A 19,374-nucleotide genomic window follows, 5' to 3' on the forward strand; every position below is an offset into this window, starting at 1 on the left:
CTCATTGCCCAGCAAGGCATCATTCCCAGACTTCTCTACCTTCATCCTGCATGTAGGAAGGGCTGCAGGTCTGGTTTGATCAGGGCAGAGGTGACAGCCCTGCTTTGCTCTCCATGCTTCTGTTAACATCTACGTAAAGCTGAGGAAATTACTTAGCCTCCCTGAGCACCAACGTGAGGATAGCAATATTTGCCCACCTACCTCACAAGATTAATGTGTAGGATCCGACCTGAATTGGATTTTCATTCTCTTACACACAAATGCGAACTGTTATTTACATCCAATCCCTTGGAGACACGGGGGGAGGCAGGAAAAGAAAAGTGTTTATTTTGGTAGCATCCTTATGACAGTAATTACTGCACCTTTTTAGAAAGGGGGTCACCCGTTTAACAAACATTTATTGCGTGCCTCTTCAGATGCCAAACAATGCATTCATTTACTTCTTATTCAGACAGCAAGTATTGAATGCTTACTGTACTTGGTGCCTGGGGCCAGGGGTCGATGGTCTGGGGGAATGAAAGAGATGAGGTGTGTACCTCCATGAAGCTAATAGCCTAGTGAGAGACAGGCTTTCAACAACTGTCCTCCGAATGAATCGAGGGCAACATCTTCACTGGGCACCATGAAGGAAAAGAAGATGGGGTGATGGGAGTCGATACTAGAGAGACCTTCTTCAGATGGGAGGATGGAGAAATCAGGGGAAAGTCTATGGAGCTGAGTGATGAGGGATGAGTAGTGAAGGCTGGGGATGGAGAGGGAGCTCCTGGCAGAGGGAACTGCGTGGGTGAAGACCCTGCGGTGGGACCGAGCTTTATGCATCTAAGAAACTAGAAGACAGTAGAGAGCAGGGGGCTGGGGGAGGAGGTGGCAGGGGATGGGAAGAGGTGGGCGGGGCCAGATTGCAGATCCCATGAGGCTCCCACAGGAATAGAACCCATGGCCTTGACATCACCACTGGGTTGGAGCCAATGCAGGCTAGAATCGGGAGCAGAACTCGGGGGCGTGGAGGCATCACTGTTGCTACAGATAGGAATGCTCTGCCCTAAGACTGCCAGGCTGGCTGCGCTGGGGAGTGGCCACTGCGCTGTGAACTCTCATCGGTCTTGCCTCTTCTCTCTGTGGGAACAGGTGCTCAGCTTACACAGGCTTTGCTGGACTGAGTTCTGGCTGTGACTCTGTTAACTTGTTGTGTGACCTTGGCCAAGTCACCTGCCTCCTCTGAGCTGCTTGGGGTTCCCATCCATCTACACCTGGCAAATAACCCTGGCTATGAACTGCATGTGGGGAGGGGAGCAGAAAAGCCAGGGAGATCGTGGGAAAGAAGGATCTTTGCAAACTGTAACGGCTGGGTAGATGTAAGGTTGCTCTGGTAACCGAGACCTGCCCTCCGGCTATCTTCCAGCCCCTTCCCATCTCCTCCCATTGCCAAGGTCGGGGCTGCCTTTCGCTACAGTGCTGCTAGTTCATACAGGTACAGTGGGGAAACAAAGCGGCCAGCACTTAAGTGAGATTCCCTGGTCACTAAAGCCTAGCTGGGAAGTGGTGGAGTCAGAATGTGAACACAGGAACCCCAGCGCCAGAGCCCACAGTCTCACCACCATGCTGTCCTATTACACCTTGTGCTTCCTGCAGAGCACTTGCTCCTCTGTCTGCATACCTCGTGACAAGGAAGGCATTGTCACCCTCCTTTTCAGATGACAAAATTGGGACTCTAAGAAGCATTCACCCAAGGTCACACAGCCCTGTCTCCTGACTCTGAGCTGGGTGATCTTGCCTTCGGGAGGCCTCGGTCTGGATCTGGAGGAAGCGGAGCGGGGGCCTGGGGGCTGTGTTTGCGTGTGGGTGTGTAGGGAGCCACAGAGACACGTGGGCTGCAGCCCTGACTGCTGCCTTCCGAGGGCTCCTCGGACTCCATGGCAACCCACTCTGGGCCTGAGCGTGTTTCTTGTTGTTTCAGTAAAATGTTTTGCTGCACGCACGCCATTCATGCCCCCTTTGGGTGCTCCGGGACAGGGGATGGAAGAAGCAACATGCTTCAAGAGCTGAATTAGGTGTGATTTTCCCTGTACTTTTCTGCCCCCAGGGGAAAATAAGTGTCCTGCTTTTTCAGGCTTTCTGATTCCTGAAAGTGCGTGTCCTCAGGTCCAGGGGAGCCAGCCGTGCTGGGGGCTCACTCCCCGCAGCGGGGGGCGCAGGCTTCCGGCCCCATCCGAGCATAGCGCGCTCCGCCACCAGCAAGCGTCCACCTGGTCGCTGGGCAGCGCGGGGCTCTGGGCTGCGCCTGTGCACTGGAAGGACCCTCAGATGGGCCTCTCTCTGCTCTCCAGCAGCTGATAGCCCAGCCTGGGAGATGAGCCCCTCACATGCGAGGCCAATCACGCCAGCTGCTCTAGGAGGCAGGCCAAGGCAACGCCACAGATAGCGAGAGAGGCTGTGCAGACTGCCAGGGGCGTGGAGTCGGGAGATGGGGCTCTCGGCCAGCTCAGGCGTGGGTGACCGTGGGCAAGTGCCTTCACACCTTTGAGCCTCTCTGTTCCTGTTTGTAAAGTGGGTGTAATCACAGCCCTGTCCTGCCTACTTTTTTAGGGGAGTTAGGAAAGCAAATGAATGACAAACATAAATGTGCTTTAGAAATTATAAAGTGCCCGATGAAGAGTGACATTATATGCTCTGAAAATTCAGAGACAAATGTTTTATCTTTAATTCCTCCCTCCCTCCCTCTTATTCTTCCTTCCTGCCATCCTACTGTCCAACTTTTCCTCCATCTTTTCTATCAATACCCACCAGATTTCTTTCCTTTGAAAATACTGTGCAAGGTAACAGGTCAAGATTGGAGAGAGGAGAGCAGGGCACAGATAAAGAAGGGCTGGACCACCTTTTAAGGAGTTGGAGATAGGAGCCAGGTGCACCTGAAGTCACCAGCTGCGGTTCCTGGCAGATGCCTGGGGGGCTGAACCTTGAAGAAAAGGTGGGCAGCAAGAGAGGAAGGATTGTCGACATTCTGAGGGTGTTTACTCCACTGTGGGGAGCAGAGACGAAGGGGCACAGGGACCCAAAGAGGATGCTCGCATGTCAGCGTGCTGCTCTCGGCTGGAAGGCAGTGTCCTCTCAAGAGCCAATGCCGAGCAATCCGGGGGTCCCATCAGCCCCCCTCCCTGTGGTCTCCCCTGGGGAGGGGCTCTGACCGGAAATGACAGGGCCAGCCTGGTACACACTGCAGCCTCTGCCTCCCTCTCCTCCTCCTTCCTTTTGCCCCAGCCCATCCCCCAAAGGGCCAGAGGGGCTGGGTATGGGTGACCAGACCATGACTAAAATGGAAGCAGAAGGGAGCTTGGTCCCTTCAGGGCCTGCGGAGATGCTTAGAGCAGGGCTGTGAATGGACTAAGAGACAAAAGGAAGTGAGGGCCTAAAAGACAGGAGTGGGAGAAAGGAAAAAACACAAGGAAGGAGAAAGGGAGAAAGAAGGAAGAGGAAGGAGGAAGGGATGGAGGAAGGAAAGCATCTTACACGACTAGGCTGATGAAAGTTGGCCTGAGGGAGGACAAGGGGTTTTATTTGAAAAAAACCACTGCTCCTCTCAGCATGATACAGGAGTAAACATCACCTCGGGGAGGCTGGGTAGTGATGTGTTACTGGGTACCACTGCATTGGGCTGAGACCAGCAGCTGCTGGGAAGTTGCTGTAGCTCCACCCTTGCTCTGCCGGCCTCTGCCCTCTCCCAGGGGCTGCGGAGATCCTGGGGAAACCTGCTGTTGCACCTGGCTGGGGTGGCAGAGACCAGGCTCTTGCTGGGGAGGTGACATCTCAGGCCCTAACTCAGCAGCAGGAGTGATCTTCAGGCAGTGGCCAAGATTTAGCCGCCTCACTAGAATAAACCTTCCTCAAAGCCTTTCAGTTCTGAGTCCCTTTCCCTCAGGGTCCCCTGTGATGACAGTTACTCTCACTCAGGACTAAAAAGGTTGACATGAATGTGTTTCCTCTCCCAGAGGATTCCCGTGTATGTTAACAGAGGCTTTTTGGAGAATGTGCCTTATTTTTCTACCTTTAACAGTATTTATTTTCTGCAGAGATAAGACATTCATCTGGTTCAATATTTAGCAACATATTGAACAAAAGGGGATGCAATATTAAGCCTTTCTCCCAGTGTTCCCTTCCAGAATGGAGGAAGCCAGTATTACTAGTTTTTGTGCATCTTTCCAGAGATATTTTATGCACATAGAAGGAAACACGTATGTGCATTCTTTCCCTATACTCAGCTTTTTCACTGATGGTAGCATATTCCAAACCCTGCTCTGCCTTTACTTTTCTCACTTTAGTCCTAGCTGTGTATGTGTTATCAGGACATGAAGAACTTTCTGGTTCCTTTTCATGGCTGCATAATATTCCACAACATAGCCATACTGTGCCTAATTTACCCTTTCCCTTGTGGATGGAGGTTTTATTCCAAGCTTTTGCTGTCGTAGACGGTGCTGCAGTGAATGACCCTGCACATTTGTCATTTTCTCAAGTGCAAGTGTATTGAGGTGGTGTTCTTTCTCAAAGATACAGAGACGACCGTGGATGAAATGTTTAGGAGAGAACAGAGTCCCTGCCCATTCTCATCTCGGCTATTTTTGTTCATTTCTTAGGGCTGCCCCAGGGCGGGGTGGAAGGAGATGGGTGGAGAGGGAGCAAGGGGCAGAGCCATCCTGCTGTGAGGCCCAAGTCACCAGGGCTGGGATGATGGCCTGCTTCTTTGCCCTGAGACAGCGAGAGGCTGGTGGGCCTACCTTGACCACTAGAACAGAGGAGCCAGCTAGGCAGGACTGTTTCCAAAACCTAGGTCTGCTCAGGTGAGGTGCTTCATGCCGCCCCACTGGGGGTTCCCCCTCCCCTGGGAAGCCTTCCCTGCTCACCCAGCCTGGGTGCCAGCATCGCTTCTTTCCTGGCTGCCCTGCAGGCTTAGGTCTGCTTGGGAGACCGAATGGGAGTTGGGGGAGGACTACCAGCCCTGGGCTTGCAGAGCCCTGGGCTTAAATCCTGACTTTGCCACTTAGAAGCTGTGGGTACAGGCGATGGCGGCTCTTGACATGAAAGGATTATTTAAAAATAGCATATCCGGGGTGGGTAGAGCATGTGCTTAGCATGCAGGAAGTCCTGGGTTCAATCCCCAGTACCTCCATTAAAAATAAATACATAAACCTAATTACCTCCCACCCCCCAAAAATATTTTAAAAAGCTATTTCCTCCTAATTATGAAAGTACTACATGTTCAGAGTTATTTGAAATGTAAGGAGACACTATGGCGATGGTTGGAATTGGTCAGGGACCTGGAAACCAACTCCTCTAAACTCTCTTCAGGGAAGAACTGCAAAGCCCCCGCTCATAGATCAGGCTGTGAAGCCTGAGAACCTGTCTTGGGCCCCTACCTCCCGCACTGTGCAGGTGGAGGGTGTGGCAGGCTAGCCACACAGCTGGGGCAGAGTCAGAGGCCCCTGAGCTCAGGGATGTTAAAGGGTCTTTTCAAAGAGAAGTGTTAAGTTCCTGAGAGGGCGTGGAATTCCTAACCGCAACTCAGCCAGAAACAGACACAGCCTCGGCCGTAAGGGAAGGTGATTTTGTTGAGGACTAATTCATAAAGGCCCCAACTTCCATTTGTGGGAATTCAAGGGAATTTAGCCCCCCCCCCCACCTCGCTGCTGTACAAAGATGCTGGCAGGAAAGGCAGGAGCGGGAAGGAAGGAACGGCTGACCGTGACCTTCACAGCTGCCTTTTCCATCCACTTTGCATTATTTTTATTAAAGCCCTAAATCAGCGGTGCTAAGTGGCTCCTGATTTAGCTCCTTAGCAGGAATGAGATTTAAAACCAGCGGGACCACGGGCTGCTCGCTGCTAGGGCATGTGGCAGGGACGTGCTTCCTCACGCAGGCTGCTGGCAGCACCTGGCGGTGATATCCAGGACAGAAGACTAACTCTGAAGGAAGGAAGGGCACTTTCTCCATGTGCGGGCCCCGCTGGTCCCAGCCACACCCTCCTCAGAAGCGATGGGCTCCCGTCACTCTGTCTCTGATCTGTTTCAGTCTCAATTGAGAAGAGCCACCCGAAGGCTTGTCCTGTGGAATCAGGATGAAACATGGGCTGGGGAGCGGGAAAGGGTAGACTCAGCACCAACACATGCGAGTTCCAAGCAGGCAGATTTCAGCTCAGTGAAGCAAAAAGCTTTCTAGCAATTAGAGTGGTTCATAAACGGAAGGGGCTTCATTGATTGATTCATTCATACATTCAACACATGTTTATTAAGCTTCTGCTTCATGCCAGCACTGTGGTGAGAGAGACTGAGCATCTCCTTTTCAGAGGCTCCAGGCAGAACAGTGACATGTGACCTGTACTTCAATGGGGAAGGACAGGTGCTAGAGAGCATCTAACCTTTCGAAGGTGTCCAGGGATGGCTTCCTAAAGTAGGCAACATCTAAGGTGACCTGAGAGATGAATTAGCCAGCAAGGAGGAGGGAAGAGTATCTCTGAGAAGGAGAATAGCATGTGCAAAGACCCAGTGGTTAGGGGGAGCCTTCCTCCCTTGAGGATGTGAATGCAACTGAGTGAAGTTGGAGCAGAGTGCATTCCCTGTTGGTAGAAGCCTCTCGGTAGAGGTTTGCCCTGGGGTGTAGGAGAGAGGCTCCCAACCCTGGATGAGGTGATGGAAGTGGGGCCTCTGATTTCTTGGCCCCTTCTGCTCTAGATATGCTGTGGTTTGAGTGCCTGCTGAAGTCTCCGAGTTCCACATGTTTGAATGTTGTGTGGGGGCTGCCTCTTCCAAAACCGAGCATGGTAGTAAGACTTGGGATTTATGAGTCCCTTGCTAAGAACCCACCCTGGCAACCACTTTACAGGCATTATTTTATTTAGCCTCTCACAACAACCCTTTATTTAGGTAATGCTATTGGACCAGATTTGTAGATGGAGAACCTGAGGCTTTGTGTTGTTAGGTCATTTTAATTGACTTAAGGCCACACAGCTAAGTGGGAGAACCAGGACTTGAACCTAGGTGTGTCCAACCTGAAGCCCATGTGCTTAACCATGTCCCTCTGCGGGGGCCTCTCTGAGGTCCATCTGTCCCTCCCCCCAGCGCCCCTCCTGCGCGACCCTGTCACACGTGGCCAGGAGCAGCGGCTAGCTCCTTCAGGGAGGGCAAGTCACAAGACAGAACCAGGGGACTGGTTTTTACATCAGAGCATTAAAAGGATGCTCGACAACCCTCATGTTTTGCTTTCCTTGTAGGTGGTGAGGATCAATTTCCCAAAGAAAAAAAAATCAATCAGTTGGAATGTGTCTTTCTGGAGAAAGCCTAGCATCTGTCAAATGGGAGGAAAAAACCCAGAAAAAGATTTTCTCGGGTCCTGCGCTGGGGGTTGCTGACTCAGGCCGTATGTTCCAACATCATTAACAAGTTGAAAAGCTGTTGCTCCTTGCAAGAAGGCAGGGTTGGTGGTTCGAACAGCTTAGACAGGAAAATCCTTTACAAAGCGAGGGAGGCTGAGGGTACAAGGAGTGTCCACAAGCAGATCTGGGTACTGCAGGACTGAGCAAGGGAACTGACTGAAATGCCAGCGCTTTTATCAGGCCCGGTGGTTGGACACGATTGCTTTACCTGCAAACCCCGATAGGGACATTCTGACAAGTTGGCAATTTTCAGTAATAAACAATTATTAACAGTTAAGCCATGTTGAGGCGAGCCCTGAGAGGCAGGCTAATATCTTGGGGTGATCAGTAGAGATATAGGTCCCCAGGGGAGCTTGTGGTCTGATACTGGAGTTTGATGATAGGTGATCCTCAGGGCTCCAGTCTGGAGTGTGGAGACCCAGACCCCAGACTCAAACCCTTCTTATTGGGTTTTGCTGGAACGGTCCTTGTCTATTTTCTGGAGAGTCACTGAAGTTTTCCTAAAGATCATTTCATTGTCCCACCACAGAGGAATCTGGGGCTTGGAATTGCCCTGGTCTCTTGGCTGAATTACAGGTTCAGTCCCAGCCAGACTGGTGTGGCCCACATGAGAGACAAGCAGAGCTCTGGATGCAGGGAGACACGGGGAGAGTCTTTCCAGATTCAGATACTCATTCAGCATATGCTTGTGGAGTACCTGCCATGTGCCGCACTAGGTACTGGAACATAGGATGAACTACAGAGGCCCATTCTTTGTCTCTCTAGAGCTTATGGGAGACAGACAGTGGCACAGAAGTCCATGCTGTGGCCTGTGGAGCAAAGTGGATGCTGTGGGAGAGAAGAGGACCCAACCCAGGCTAGGGGCGGGGGGTGGGGGTGGGCAGTAGTCAGGGAGGGCTTCCTGGAGGAAGTGGCATCCTCATTAACGGGAAGAGTAAACAGAATAAGTGGTGAGAGAGCTGGAGAGCTGGGTTGTAGATGGAGTTCCAGGCTGTATGAAGGTCCAGGGTGGAAGGATTGGGGCTCACTTACAACCAGAAGAATTCCATGTGCCAAAGCGAAGAGGGCAGGAGGGGATGTGAAGGCTGGAATAGCGAAAGGCCTGGAAGAAGGGGAGGGTAAAGGAAGTTTTCTCAGCAGAGACCTTCCCATGGACTGTGGGAGTGGGGAAGGCTGATACAGTATCTGGCACGTGGGAGGTGCTCAGTAACGTGTAAATGAGCCAAGTCCAGCATCATGTTCTCAGTGAAAGTTTTCCCCTGTCTGCCAACACATGGAAGAATGGCCCACCTTCTCTTGGCGCCCATCCTGCACCCTGAACTGTCTGGGACTTCAGTACCAGAAACATTTTCATGCCCCTGCTCGTTCACTCGCTCACCCACTCGCTCACTCAGTGCAGTCTCCTTTTCCCACAGTCACGTGGTGGAAGCAAGGACTGCGGCTACTTCCTTATGGTACTCCTAGCACCTGGCACAGTGTCCAGCACACAAATGCTTTTGGGTTGAGTGATTGCTCAGAGGCAGGGGAATGGAATAGATGACCTTGAAAGAAATAATAGCTAGGTTCCCATGTGCCAGGCACTATACTAAGCAGTTGACATGTGTTGACGATTTATCTTTGCAACTGAATTATGCAATAGAGGACCATTGTCCCCATTTTAAGGATGAGGAAACCGAGGTCCAGAGAAGTAAAGTCACTTGCCTGGGATCACACAACTAGGAAGTAGTGGACTCAAAACTTAATCCAGACAGCCTGGCTCCCGAGTCCATTCTCTGACCTCGTGACAGTCCTGACCCGTGGGGATCAGAGCACAGCCCCCATCCCTCTGTGCACAACTCCAGGCAGGCAGGAGGAGTATTCACTGCCGTGGAGTCCCAAGGGCAGTGCACAGCCTGGCCACTCCTCTGCATCATCGCTGCCCTGGGAGCCTGGCACAGAGCAGGTGAATGCATATGTGGTGGGTATTTACATAACTAAACAGAGGGTCCAGGGGCAGGGAGGATACCGGGCTGCAGGTACCACCCACAGGTTCACATTTCCCCCTAGAAACACAAACCACTGTTCCCCGTGAGAGGAAGGGCCTGGCAGCCAGACCGTGGCCTCCTTTTGTTCCATGCGCTCTCCTCTGAGAAACGGAAGAGGAAAGGGGTATGGACAGTGGTCCCCTGGGTAAATTATAATTCACCAGTAAGCTGAACGTGGACTGTGTCTCCTCCCTCCCCTGTGTGCCCCCAATCCCTGCACCTCCAGTATTCCCAGTGCTCTGGCGCTCCCCTCCCTGCCTTGGTGAATGAGGAACCCTTTTCAGGTCAAACTCAGGCCATTCTATCATCCTTTGAGGTGGAAATGAGCCTCTGGATGCTCTGGGGCCATGCATCCCACCTGCCCTGGCCGGTCCTCAGAAGAGGAATCTCAGTAACAATGGCATAAAAAAACCCCAAAACAAACAGCCAACAACAATGATAACTAACTTCTAGTTCTGGGTGCTTTGTATGAATTAACTAAGTCTACAGCCATTTTACAGACAAGGAAAGTTGAGGACAGGATAGGCGGTGCAAGGACACGTAGCTAATGAGTGGCAGAACAGGGACCCCGGCTTTTAGAGGATGCTGGACTGCCACAGAATAAATCTCAGCCAGGGCACCACTGAATTAAAATGAGAGGCCATGGGCCAGCTTGGCAGGTTGGGTAGAGGTGGCCACCCCCTGGTTACCCATCCCAGAGTCCTATGTGAGCCTCCCCAGGACCCCCACTGGGAAGAAGGGGGACCCACAGGTCCCAGACCAGGAGAGCATTTGGCCCTTCAGGTCCTTCCATCCTATCAGCCCTGCAGGTGAAATGCTTCTCTCTCTCTCTCTCTCTCTCTCTCTTTTTTTTAATTGACTATTCCTGTTTTGGAGCCAGATGTGACCACAGCAATTAAAAGTCAACGTCTAGATGTGCCGAGAAGAAGGGCCAGCTGTTTTGGCTCTTCCTGGCCTTGGAGGGGATGCAGGGCTGGTAATTATAAAGGAATGAATGATACACATCTGATGAATTGTTCTAAAGCTTCCCTTGGTGACTCCTCGACACAGACACACATAGACCCACACTCCCCCCACCACGTGCCATGTGACCTTGGCCATGGCAGAAGCACTCATGCTAAGTGTGTCACTCTGGCATTGGCACCTGGGCCCACTTGGATGTAGGTCGTTTTATTTCCAAGCAGATACAAATGACAGCCTGATCTGAGACTCTAGCCAAGAGCTGCTGGTGGAGGGCTGATCAGCGTGCCTGGGAGCACTGGGGAAACAAGTCTGGGGAAGCTCCAGGAGCCATATGCTGTAGGACTCAGACTGTCTCCTTCCCCTGGTTCCCAGGCCTTCCTGTGTCCTAGCTGGGTGTCAGGCAAGTTGGCCAGGGAGCATGGACATCTTCTTTATTTATCTTGACCTTTTCATGTAAGTAATTTTTATAGTTCCATTAACTAGTAAGACCATTTGCAAACCGCCAGGCAAAATATATTACCACGAATGCCTCAGGGACTTGTGGGTCATCTTGGGTGGAATACTAATGGGATTGAGCATTGATTCAGAGCGCTCACCATGAGCGAGGGACAGCAGACCAGGCGCCTTGGTCAGGGAAGGGCCAGTGTTGGCCCAGCAGTGTGTTTGCAAAGGACTCCCCAAGTCTGACCTAGACCCTTTTGCTCAATGCCAAGATCCCCATACTGGGTCCTGGGCTGCTTTGTGCAGGTTCACGCCTAGCCCAGGACTGATGCTCTGGCCTTGCATCTGTACCTTGGAACACACTTGTTCCCATGCTGAGCTCTGTGCCTGCATTTGTGGAATGGATTCTTTTCAAACTTGGGTTGAATCAGTGAACCAGAAAGCAACCATTGCTACAGTCAAGTCCTAGACTCCCAGAGCTGGAAGGAACATTTGGATCATGTCATCTGACACTTTCATTTTACAGACAGAGAAACTGAGACCCAGAGGAGGGAGGGGGCTTGGCAAGTCGGTGACAGATCTGGCATTCGTACTCACTCACCTCAACCTGTGGTCCAGGTGATGGTGGAACATGTGGTTTAGAGCAGGCCTTTTAGCATCACATGGATGTGGCTTGGCCACTGGATCAATTAGAGATCCGCTGAGAAATAGATGGTATGTTAACTGAGAAGAGTTTAATACAATGATTATTTATAAAGACATGAGAAGGGACAAGGGAAACTAACAAGAGATGGTACAGCATTTCGGGCTAGCAACTAAGGAGCCCTCCGTCCCTGGGCTGGAAGAAGCCCCCCCAGGACCTTGAGCTGTAGGAGCGAGGACCACCGGCATCGCCACCACCACCAACCTGTCCAGCCTCCCCTTCTGCCCAGCCGCCCATCTCCTGCTGTTACCCCCCACCAGCTGAACCCATCCAGAAGCCAGAAGGCAAGGAGGCCTGTTAATGCAGCCCATGGAGGTGCACTTCTCAGGGCACAGAGAAGGGAGGAGAAGCAGAGGAGTGATCTGGAGGGACAAATGGAGACTATATAGCACATGAGTTCTTAACGGGTAAAAATTCTCAGTCTGTTTACATATAAAGCACGAATATACATACACAGATATATAGTGTATCTATGGTATTAGAATTTCATGGGAAGGGGTGATTAAGAAGAAAGGGTCTACAATTGTTGTCGGAAGGCAGGTTCTTGTCGTAGAAAGAATTCAGAAATGAGACAAGGAGGTTAAGAAAGCAAGGCAAGGGTTTATTCAGGGATGGACAGTACGCTCTCAAGGAAGAGCGGGCAGACCCAGGTGGGTGGCTGCCCCCAGTGTCCTTGGCAAGCTGGTTTATGGATGTAAAAATGAACGGGCAGAATATTCATTGGTGGGGAGGGTCTTGGGGTCGTCTTTCCTGATCTTCATCCCAGCTCCACCTTCCCAGGTGGGGAGGAGGCATTTTTCGTCCTTATTTAGTCTTGATTGGGAAGTTGGATGAGGTCATAACGAACAAAAGGTTACATTCGGATGGAGGTATAATGAGCAGCAAGTTACATTCGGATAGTAGAGATTCCTGTCTCATCCCATCTTTTTTGTCAGCTTCCGGGACACTTGTCAACCCCGAAGGTATGGTTTCTTATCAGTCCAGAGGTTCCTGCTTTTCTCGGTCTGTCCAAGGACCCCCGTTGTTCACAGACATATGGTTTCCTGCCATTTGGCCGTGCCCCCCTTTCTCTGCTCGCATCTAGCTACCTGCCTGCTACCTTCCCGGCTCCCGGGAAGTAGGGGGTGTGGTCATGAAAACAAGGCTGGGAAGGAAACACGGGTCTCGCTCAGCCTCTTGGTAGCTATGGGAATTTGTACCAGTAACTTAGCCCTTTCTGTGGTTTAGATTCTCAACTGTAAATGGAGTAGGAATAATAGGATGAAATGGGATAGCGATAGTAGGTGCCCAGCGAAGAGGAAGGATGTATATTTGTTTTCTCTTTCATTTCCCCAGCTGCTAGTGTCCACCCGAGAACCATCACTGCAGTACAAGGGGTCGTTAAGTCGTCCATATTCCTTGTTCTCCCAGGAGGAAAGAGGACCGAAATAAAGTGTCCAGTGAGCATCTGTGGCTGCTGAAGGCTGTGCTTCCCAGCCCCTTGTTCCTTCAGGTGGACCCAGCGTTCCGCTTTAGAAAGGAGGCCAGGCGTCACTGGATACTTCCTAAGCACATTTTGCTTTGGTTTATCATCTGGTCATACCGGGGAGAGCGTAAATGATGTAGAAAGTCCCACAAGTCCATTTCCCATCAAATCGGGGACCCCCCCCCAATAATGAAGCAAATAGTTAATAGTTTAGGCTTTGCTGAGCATCTGTCTCTGTGGCAATGACTCAGCTCTGCCCTCGTAGTGCAAAAGCAGCCTTGGACAGTATGTAAATGAATGGGGACAGCTGTGTGCCAACAAAACTTCATGTGTAGACATAGGCAGCAGCGGGATTTGGCTCAAGGACCCTCCAGCATCTGTGGGTCCTCCATGCTCTGCTGGGGGTTCCCAGTGATGGGTGGCTCCCTACCTGTAGAAAGAACCCTCTGAACTGCTGAACCCATTCAAGGGGTAGAAAGTCTTGCCTTGAGTTAAGCTGAAATCTGCCCATTTGTCACATGTACCCCTGAGTCCCTATTCTGGCTGGGACAGAGGGGTTCCCAGCTTCTCTTTGGCAGCCATTCAGTCTGTCAGCTGACTTTGACCTGCCTCCCACCCACTGCTCCCTTTTCCACACTAAACCACACCCCACACACAGGTCCCAGCCTTCACGTGACCCTCACAGGTCACAAGTCCACCCCCATTGCATCCTCACCCTTCCCCCCTGGCTTGTCAGTGTCCCTTGCGAAGCACAGGGAGGTACCCAGAAGAGCCACCAAGAGCCACACATGGGGTATCTGTAAGGCGTGGTGCATGGGCAGGTCCAGGGAGGTTAAGACCCTGGATTTACCCTCAGGGAGCTCACAGTCTAGTTGGGGAGACCAGATAAACCCATGCTAAATGGGGACGTGGCAGGGCCAGTCAGGAGGAAGTTCATGTAGGTAAGGAGGCTCTGGTGGGAAAATATTTCACCCTCCACCGATGTGCACCCTGGGGTGGCTGAAGTCCTCCTAGCTTCTTGGTGGAGCAAGGTGATAGAGGCAGGGCCAGGCCCTGCTGACCCAGGTGACCAGGGGCTGGGAGCCCAGGGGAAGCGTTTCAAGCTTCCTAGCTGTGGTGAAGTGACATGGCGGAGCCAGAGCAGCCCTAGAAGCACTAAGGGGTGTCAACAGGGTGATGGGTCCCAAAGCCCCTGCTTTATAGATGAGAGAGGAAGTCACCTTCCCAGAGTCTCGTGCGTGTCAGGTAGCCCAGAGCCTGTACTGATACTCAGGTCCCCCAGCTCTTAATCCAGTGCTTTTTCCAAAGAAATGGAGGCCAGAAACCAGGGGTCCCTGTGAGATCAAGAGAAGAGGTTTCCTAGGTCATAGGAAGGGGGATGGGGCTTGGGGGCCAGGAAGCAGGACTAGAACAATGGTGGCATTTCCTGGAAGAGGTGGGCGGATGACAGCCCACCTTTGCTGAATGAGACTTGAGACTTCCTGTGCTCTAATCTTGAGTTATAGGTGAAGTTGCAGGGCCTGGAGAGGAGAGTGAGTTATTTAATATCACTGAGATAGATGCTGGTAGACACAAACCCAGGTCTGCTCACACCCACGGTTGGGCTTGGTCCAAGGCCCCCACCACCATCCCTCAAGACGGCAATCAGCCTGGTCCCACAGGACCAGAAGTAGCTGGAGCCAAGGGGCCTCTAGAGATTTGGTGACTTCCCCGAGACTGAGCTCTGAAGCCAAGCTCAGGGAAGATGACCACGCCCTCCCTGCACACGCTTTGGTCCTCTCTCCTGGGGCAGATGGCTCTCCCCTTGGGCCCCACAAACAAGGAGCACCTACTGTGTGTCCTGGCAGTATGAGGGTTTTTAAAGGCCAAGTAGGGAGCAACCTCTGTCCCGCAGGAGCTGGAGATCCACAAAGGGGAGACAAGGTGGGCTGGGCTGGCCTGTGACAGGGGATGAGGTAGCATGTGTGAAAGCCCCAAGGCCTGGCACATAGTAGGTGCTCAGAAACTGGTAGCCCATTGAAAACTGTGTTAAGTGGTAGCAGTTGTTGTTTATCTTAGACACCAAGTCCAGACCCCATGGCTTGTGTGTGTGTGTGTGTGTGTGTGTGTGAGTGTGTGTGTGAGAGAGAGAATATAATAGCAGCTCCTGCCTGCTGAGTACTTCCTGTGTTCCAGGCACTGGTCCAAGCATTCAGTATGTATCACTTCATTAAATCTTTGCAACAACCCATGAGGTATGTACTATGGTAGTCCCCATTTTACAGATGAAGAAACTGAGGCACAGAAAGTTAAATCACTTGCTGATTGTCCTATAATTTTAACTTCAGTTGGCAGATACAGAGTTTAAACGTGGCCCATCACATTCCCTTTCATCCTGGCCACTCCACCAGGGTGGGGATGGGGCTGCCCACCAGCATACCGGCCCCCAACCAGGGGTCTGGCAGCAGGTCCATAGTAGCCCACCCTATGTGTCTGCGACCTCAGTGAAGGGGTGGGAGGGGAGAGAGAGGGCCTGTGTGTGAAGGATAAAGGAGGCTTAGGTATTACAAGGACCCTGCCTCAGATCTGAGGACACCTTTCTGGTAACAGTGAGACTCACCCAGCACTTACTAAACCCCAGGCTCCGCTCTGGGTACTTTATGAACTGATTGAATCCTCATACACAGCCTGAGGCCAATCCTGTCACCGTTCCCCCATTGAACAGATGGGGAGTGACACAGAGATGGCGGTAACTTGCCTGAAGTCTAGAGCTACCAAGTGGCATCGCTGGGTCCAGACCCGGCTCCCTGGGTGCCGTCTGTGCTCTTAACCGCCGGGCTGCTTCTCGCTAAATGTGCCTCTGGCACCCGGGAGGTGAGTGGGAGGGCAGAGGTTGAAACTTCTCAGTGGGCCGGGGGGCCCTCAGTCAGAGCCAGCCCCTAATTGCCTGCCCATGACAGCAGATGCATGCAGCGGTGGGGACAAAAGGTCCCCGATTCAAGTTACAGGAGCCCGAGGAGGGGGTGCCAGGTGGCAGACCCCCAGCTCAGCCCCTCCTAGAGGGTCAGCTGACATGAAGGACTGGGTTCTGACCGAACTCAGGGGACCCTGCCCCCTCTAGGAGTGGCTGCTCTGTAAACCTCAGCCCTCTGAGGAGGGGCCGCCCACTGTGGGGCTATCCTGGAGCTTGGGGTAGGAGTCGGGCACCCCTGCCCCAGGGAGGGTCATGGGTCTCACCTCCATTCCTCCTCAGGAGACGCCTCACAGCCCCCTGTCCTGTCCCCTCCCCACCAGGTACACAAACACACAGTGGCCCAATTGCCAAATACGGCCATCTGAGCGTCAGATATTTGCTATCAATATTTCATGCCTCAAACAACACTGTCCAAACAGCACCTATGAAATATGAATGGATTGAGGTTTTGACAAGCAAGTAGCCCAGGCGGAACACCAGGGTGATGGGGGTGGGGGACCACGGGACAGCAGCCTCACCCCTGGAGTCAGGCCCAGGGTTTCAGGGATGGCAGTTCTCCACAAGCAGGGTCACCGAGAGCCCATGTGCTGGTCACAGGGCTGAGCTGGCGGAGGTGCTAGGCATCGCTGGAGCTTTGGGGAGAGGCCAAGGAAAGAGGGAGCTGGGACCTTGCTCAGAGCCTCTAAGGGTTCCTCCCTTCCAGCCAGGGAGAGGGTGCAGGAGGTAGACCAGGAGTCAGAGGGCCAGAGAGAGGTGAAGGTTGGCAGGGCAGGCTTGGCCCTTGCTCCCTCGAGCTGCTCCAAGCCCCCGCACAGTTCCCGTCCGCAGGGAGTTGACACGGATCCTCTAGCCTCCGTTTCCAGCTCTCGCCCTCCTGAGGGTCAACCCTCTTCTCTCTGGACTGGCTCTGTGGTGTGGGAGGACGTCCAGCCTGGGCAAGTCATGATGGCCCATGGTCTTGGGTACTTCTCACCAACCTCCCCCTTCTGAGGCCTCTGTCTCCGGGAGCCTCATCCTCCAACGTCTTTCTCCCAGGCCAAGAGGCCACATGCTGTTCATGGGGTTGCAAGCACTCAGGCCTCAGTTCCTCCATGTATAATATGAGGTGGTTGGACATGATTTTCTGTGAGGTCCCTTGTAGCCCTGACACCTGGCAGGTTCACAGTTCACTGCCTGCCCTCGCTGACACCCAGAGAACCCTCAGGGGTCAAGGTGCTGCTCTCCACAATCAGAAAGCTGCTGGAGGTGTCTGAGCTCACCTGACAAGCTGCTGGGAGGGTCTGCTGGAAGGCGGACGGGTCCAGCTGTGGAGCCTGCTGGGACCTCAGCCAAAGGTGGTGGGACGGAGGGAAGAGAGAACAGCTGAAGCCAGGTCTGGGATGGGGACCCAGGGAGGGACACCTAGTGTCCAGTGTATACTGGGGACACTGACCCATTTGAGTTTGTTTGGAAAGTCTGGTGGGAGCAGGGGAGGCCGCGCAGCAGGTGTCACTGGCTGGGGTCTTGCTAATAGCTACAAGAGCAGCTCATTGTGGCTCTGAGTGGCAGTGGTCACTGGGGTCAGGGTCCAGGCTGGTTCCCCAGTAAGAAGTGGGCTGACTAGTAGGCCCTGGTCACTCCCCAGGGCACCAAGTCTTCAGCACAAACCAGAACTCTGCCCCAAAACCACTTGTACAAATGAGAAGGACTCAAGGGCCAGGGCTCCCCTCAGACCCACCACATCTCAGACTTGCAGAGGATGGGCTGACTGCAGATCACTAGCCAGTGGGGACTCTGAAATGGCTTTTCGGGGTCTGCCTGGCCAGGGGGGCCTGGGCAAAACTAAGACAACAGCTTCAGGGTCAGTGTTTGTATTTGGGAGGGGCCAGAGGACTGACACCCCCAACAAATGGACTTTGTTGTCTAGCCTGTCAGTGCCCTCTTGGTGGCATCCAGCCAGGTACTGGACTTGGAAGCAGGGTGGCTGTTTGGAAGGCAGTGGCAGCTCCTCAGAGCTCACCATCGGGGGGCCACCTGCTCCCCCAGCCCAGTCCAGTTCCAGGCAGAGAGAAGGTCTCCAGTCCCTTGTCAGAAAAAGCGCTTCATCTTGATCCTTTCTGAGAAACTGACAGGGCTGATGGAGGCTGCTGATTTCCCGAGCTTACAGAATTGGTGAGGGCAGCAAAAGAGGTTTCTGTAATCCCTCACTGATGGATTAGATGCTGGGGCAGATCTCTCGGGAGCAATGGATGACCTTGAGAAAATGTGGACGTCAAAGGGAGAGAGAAATAATCTCCCTTTCTCAGACTGCTGCCAATAAGCCTTCTCAGCACTGGGGTAGTTGATGGAAACTTTGTGGCTTTTGCCTCCCAACTCAGGAGGCATTTGACTGCGTGATAAGAAATTGCCAGGCACTTTCTAATTACAATTATCATCATCGTGGCTGTCTCTCTTAATTACTTTCTTATAATTAGCTGTTGCTTTTTTCCTCGGCATTTGTGTACTTTGCAGATTTGCTGACATTTGAGAGCCCCGAAATAGGGACATTTGGGGAGGAGGGCAGAAAGGTGGGGAAAACGTGAGGGGAACCGCTTCTTTTCAGGCAACCTGATACATTTGGGGGCTTCTGCAGAAAGCAGTTGGGGGAAGCAAAAGACTGATGTGCTGGGTCATCATCTGAGCTGAGGGGGTTAGAGAGCAGGAGTGGAGGGGTGGGGACTGGGCTTTGTGAAGGGTCTCCAAGTGTTAAACCTTAGAGGAAATACTCTTGAAAAGCCACCAAGGCCACCATTTCTCAGGCTTGGATTTCATTGTAGGAAACAAGGCTGAGGTGAATCACACTTTGTTGAGTTCTTTTCAGAGTTAGTTAAATAACTCAGGTCAGGTGTAGCTTGATGTTCCCCAAAGTCGGTGATGCGTTCTGAGCATCCCTAGGCCCCAGGGAGTCATTACAAAGTGGATTATGCTCCTTGACCAGATGGCTGGTTTTCACACTCTGTGCTTGTTTTTTCTCCCTCTCCCCTGGCCCCCTGCAGCCCTGTGTACAGAGGAGTGTGTGCATGGCCGCTGCGTTTCCCCGGACACCTGCCACTGTGAGCCTGGCTGGGGAGGTCCCGACTGCTCCAGCGGTAAGTCTGGGGTCTTTGGGGCTTGGCTGGGACCCTGGCTCTGGCTCTGGGGGGAGCCGTGCCAGTGTGCAGGCTGCATTCTTTGTCCTGGGCTTAAACTGCCTAGGCGATTGTGGGCATCAAGGAAGAAACAGACCACAGTTTAGTACATGATGGTACTTGGGGTGGAGGTTCTCATGGGTTTTATGGGGGTCTGGAGGGAAATTGTGTATCACGTATATGGGCAATTTGTGGGGTCATCTGTATGACTCTGACTTTTGATGAAACACTTCTGGAAAAGGTCGTTGAGGGTTGACGT

The 19,374-nt window shown here is 52.6% G+C and overlaps 1 protein-coding gene across 9 annotated transcripts in view; it reads left to right on the forward strand.

Moving 5' to 3' along the window:
- The window catches only part of MEGF11 (multiple EGF like domains 11), a 332,393-nt gene that overhangs the window by 143,157 nt on the left and 169,862 nt on the right, over positions 1–19,374 (forward strand). For all 9 annotated transcript variants that reach the window (XR_004320355.1, XR_004320356.1, XM_032480910.1 and 6 more), the window contains exon 5: positions 18,984–19,076. Coding sequence is in view for 7 of the 9 variants with exons in the window: in XM_032480910.1 (XP_032336801.1) it covers positions 18,984–19,076 (93 nt within the window). In the remaining 2 variants the exon portion in view is untranslated. The remainder of the gene's footprint in view (positions 1–18,983; positions 19,077–19,374) is intronic.

This window comes from Camelus ferus, chromosome 6 (genome assembly GCF_009834535.1).
Source record: "Camelus ferus isolate YT-003-E chromosome 6, BCGSAC_Cfer_1.0, whole genome shotgun sequence".
Lineage (NCBI taxonomy): Eukaryota > Metazoa > Chordata > Mammalia > Artiodactyla > Camelidae > Camelus > Camelus ferus.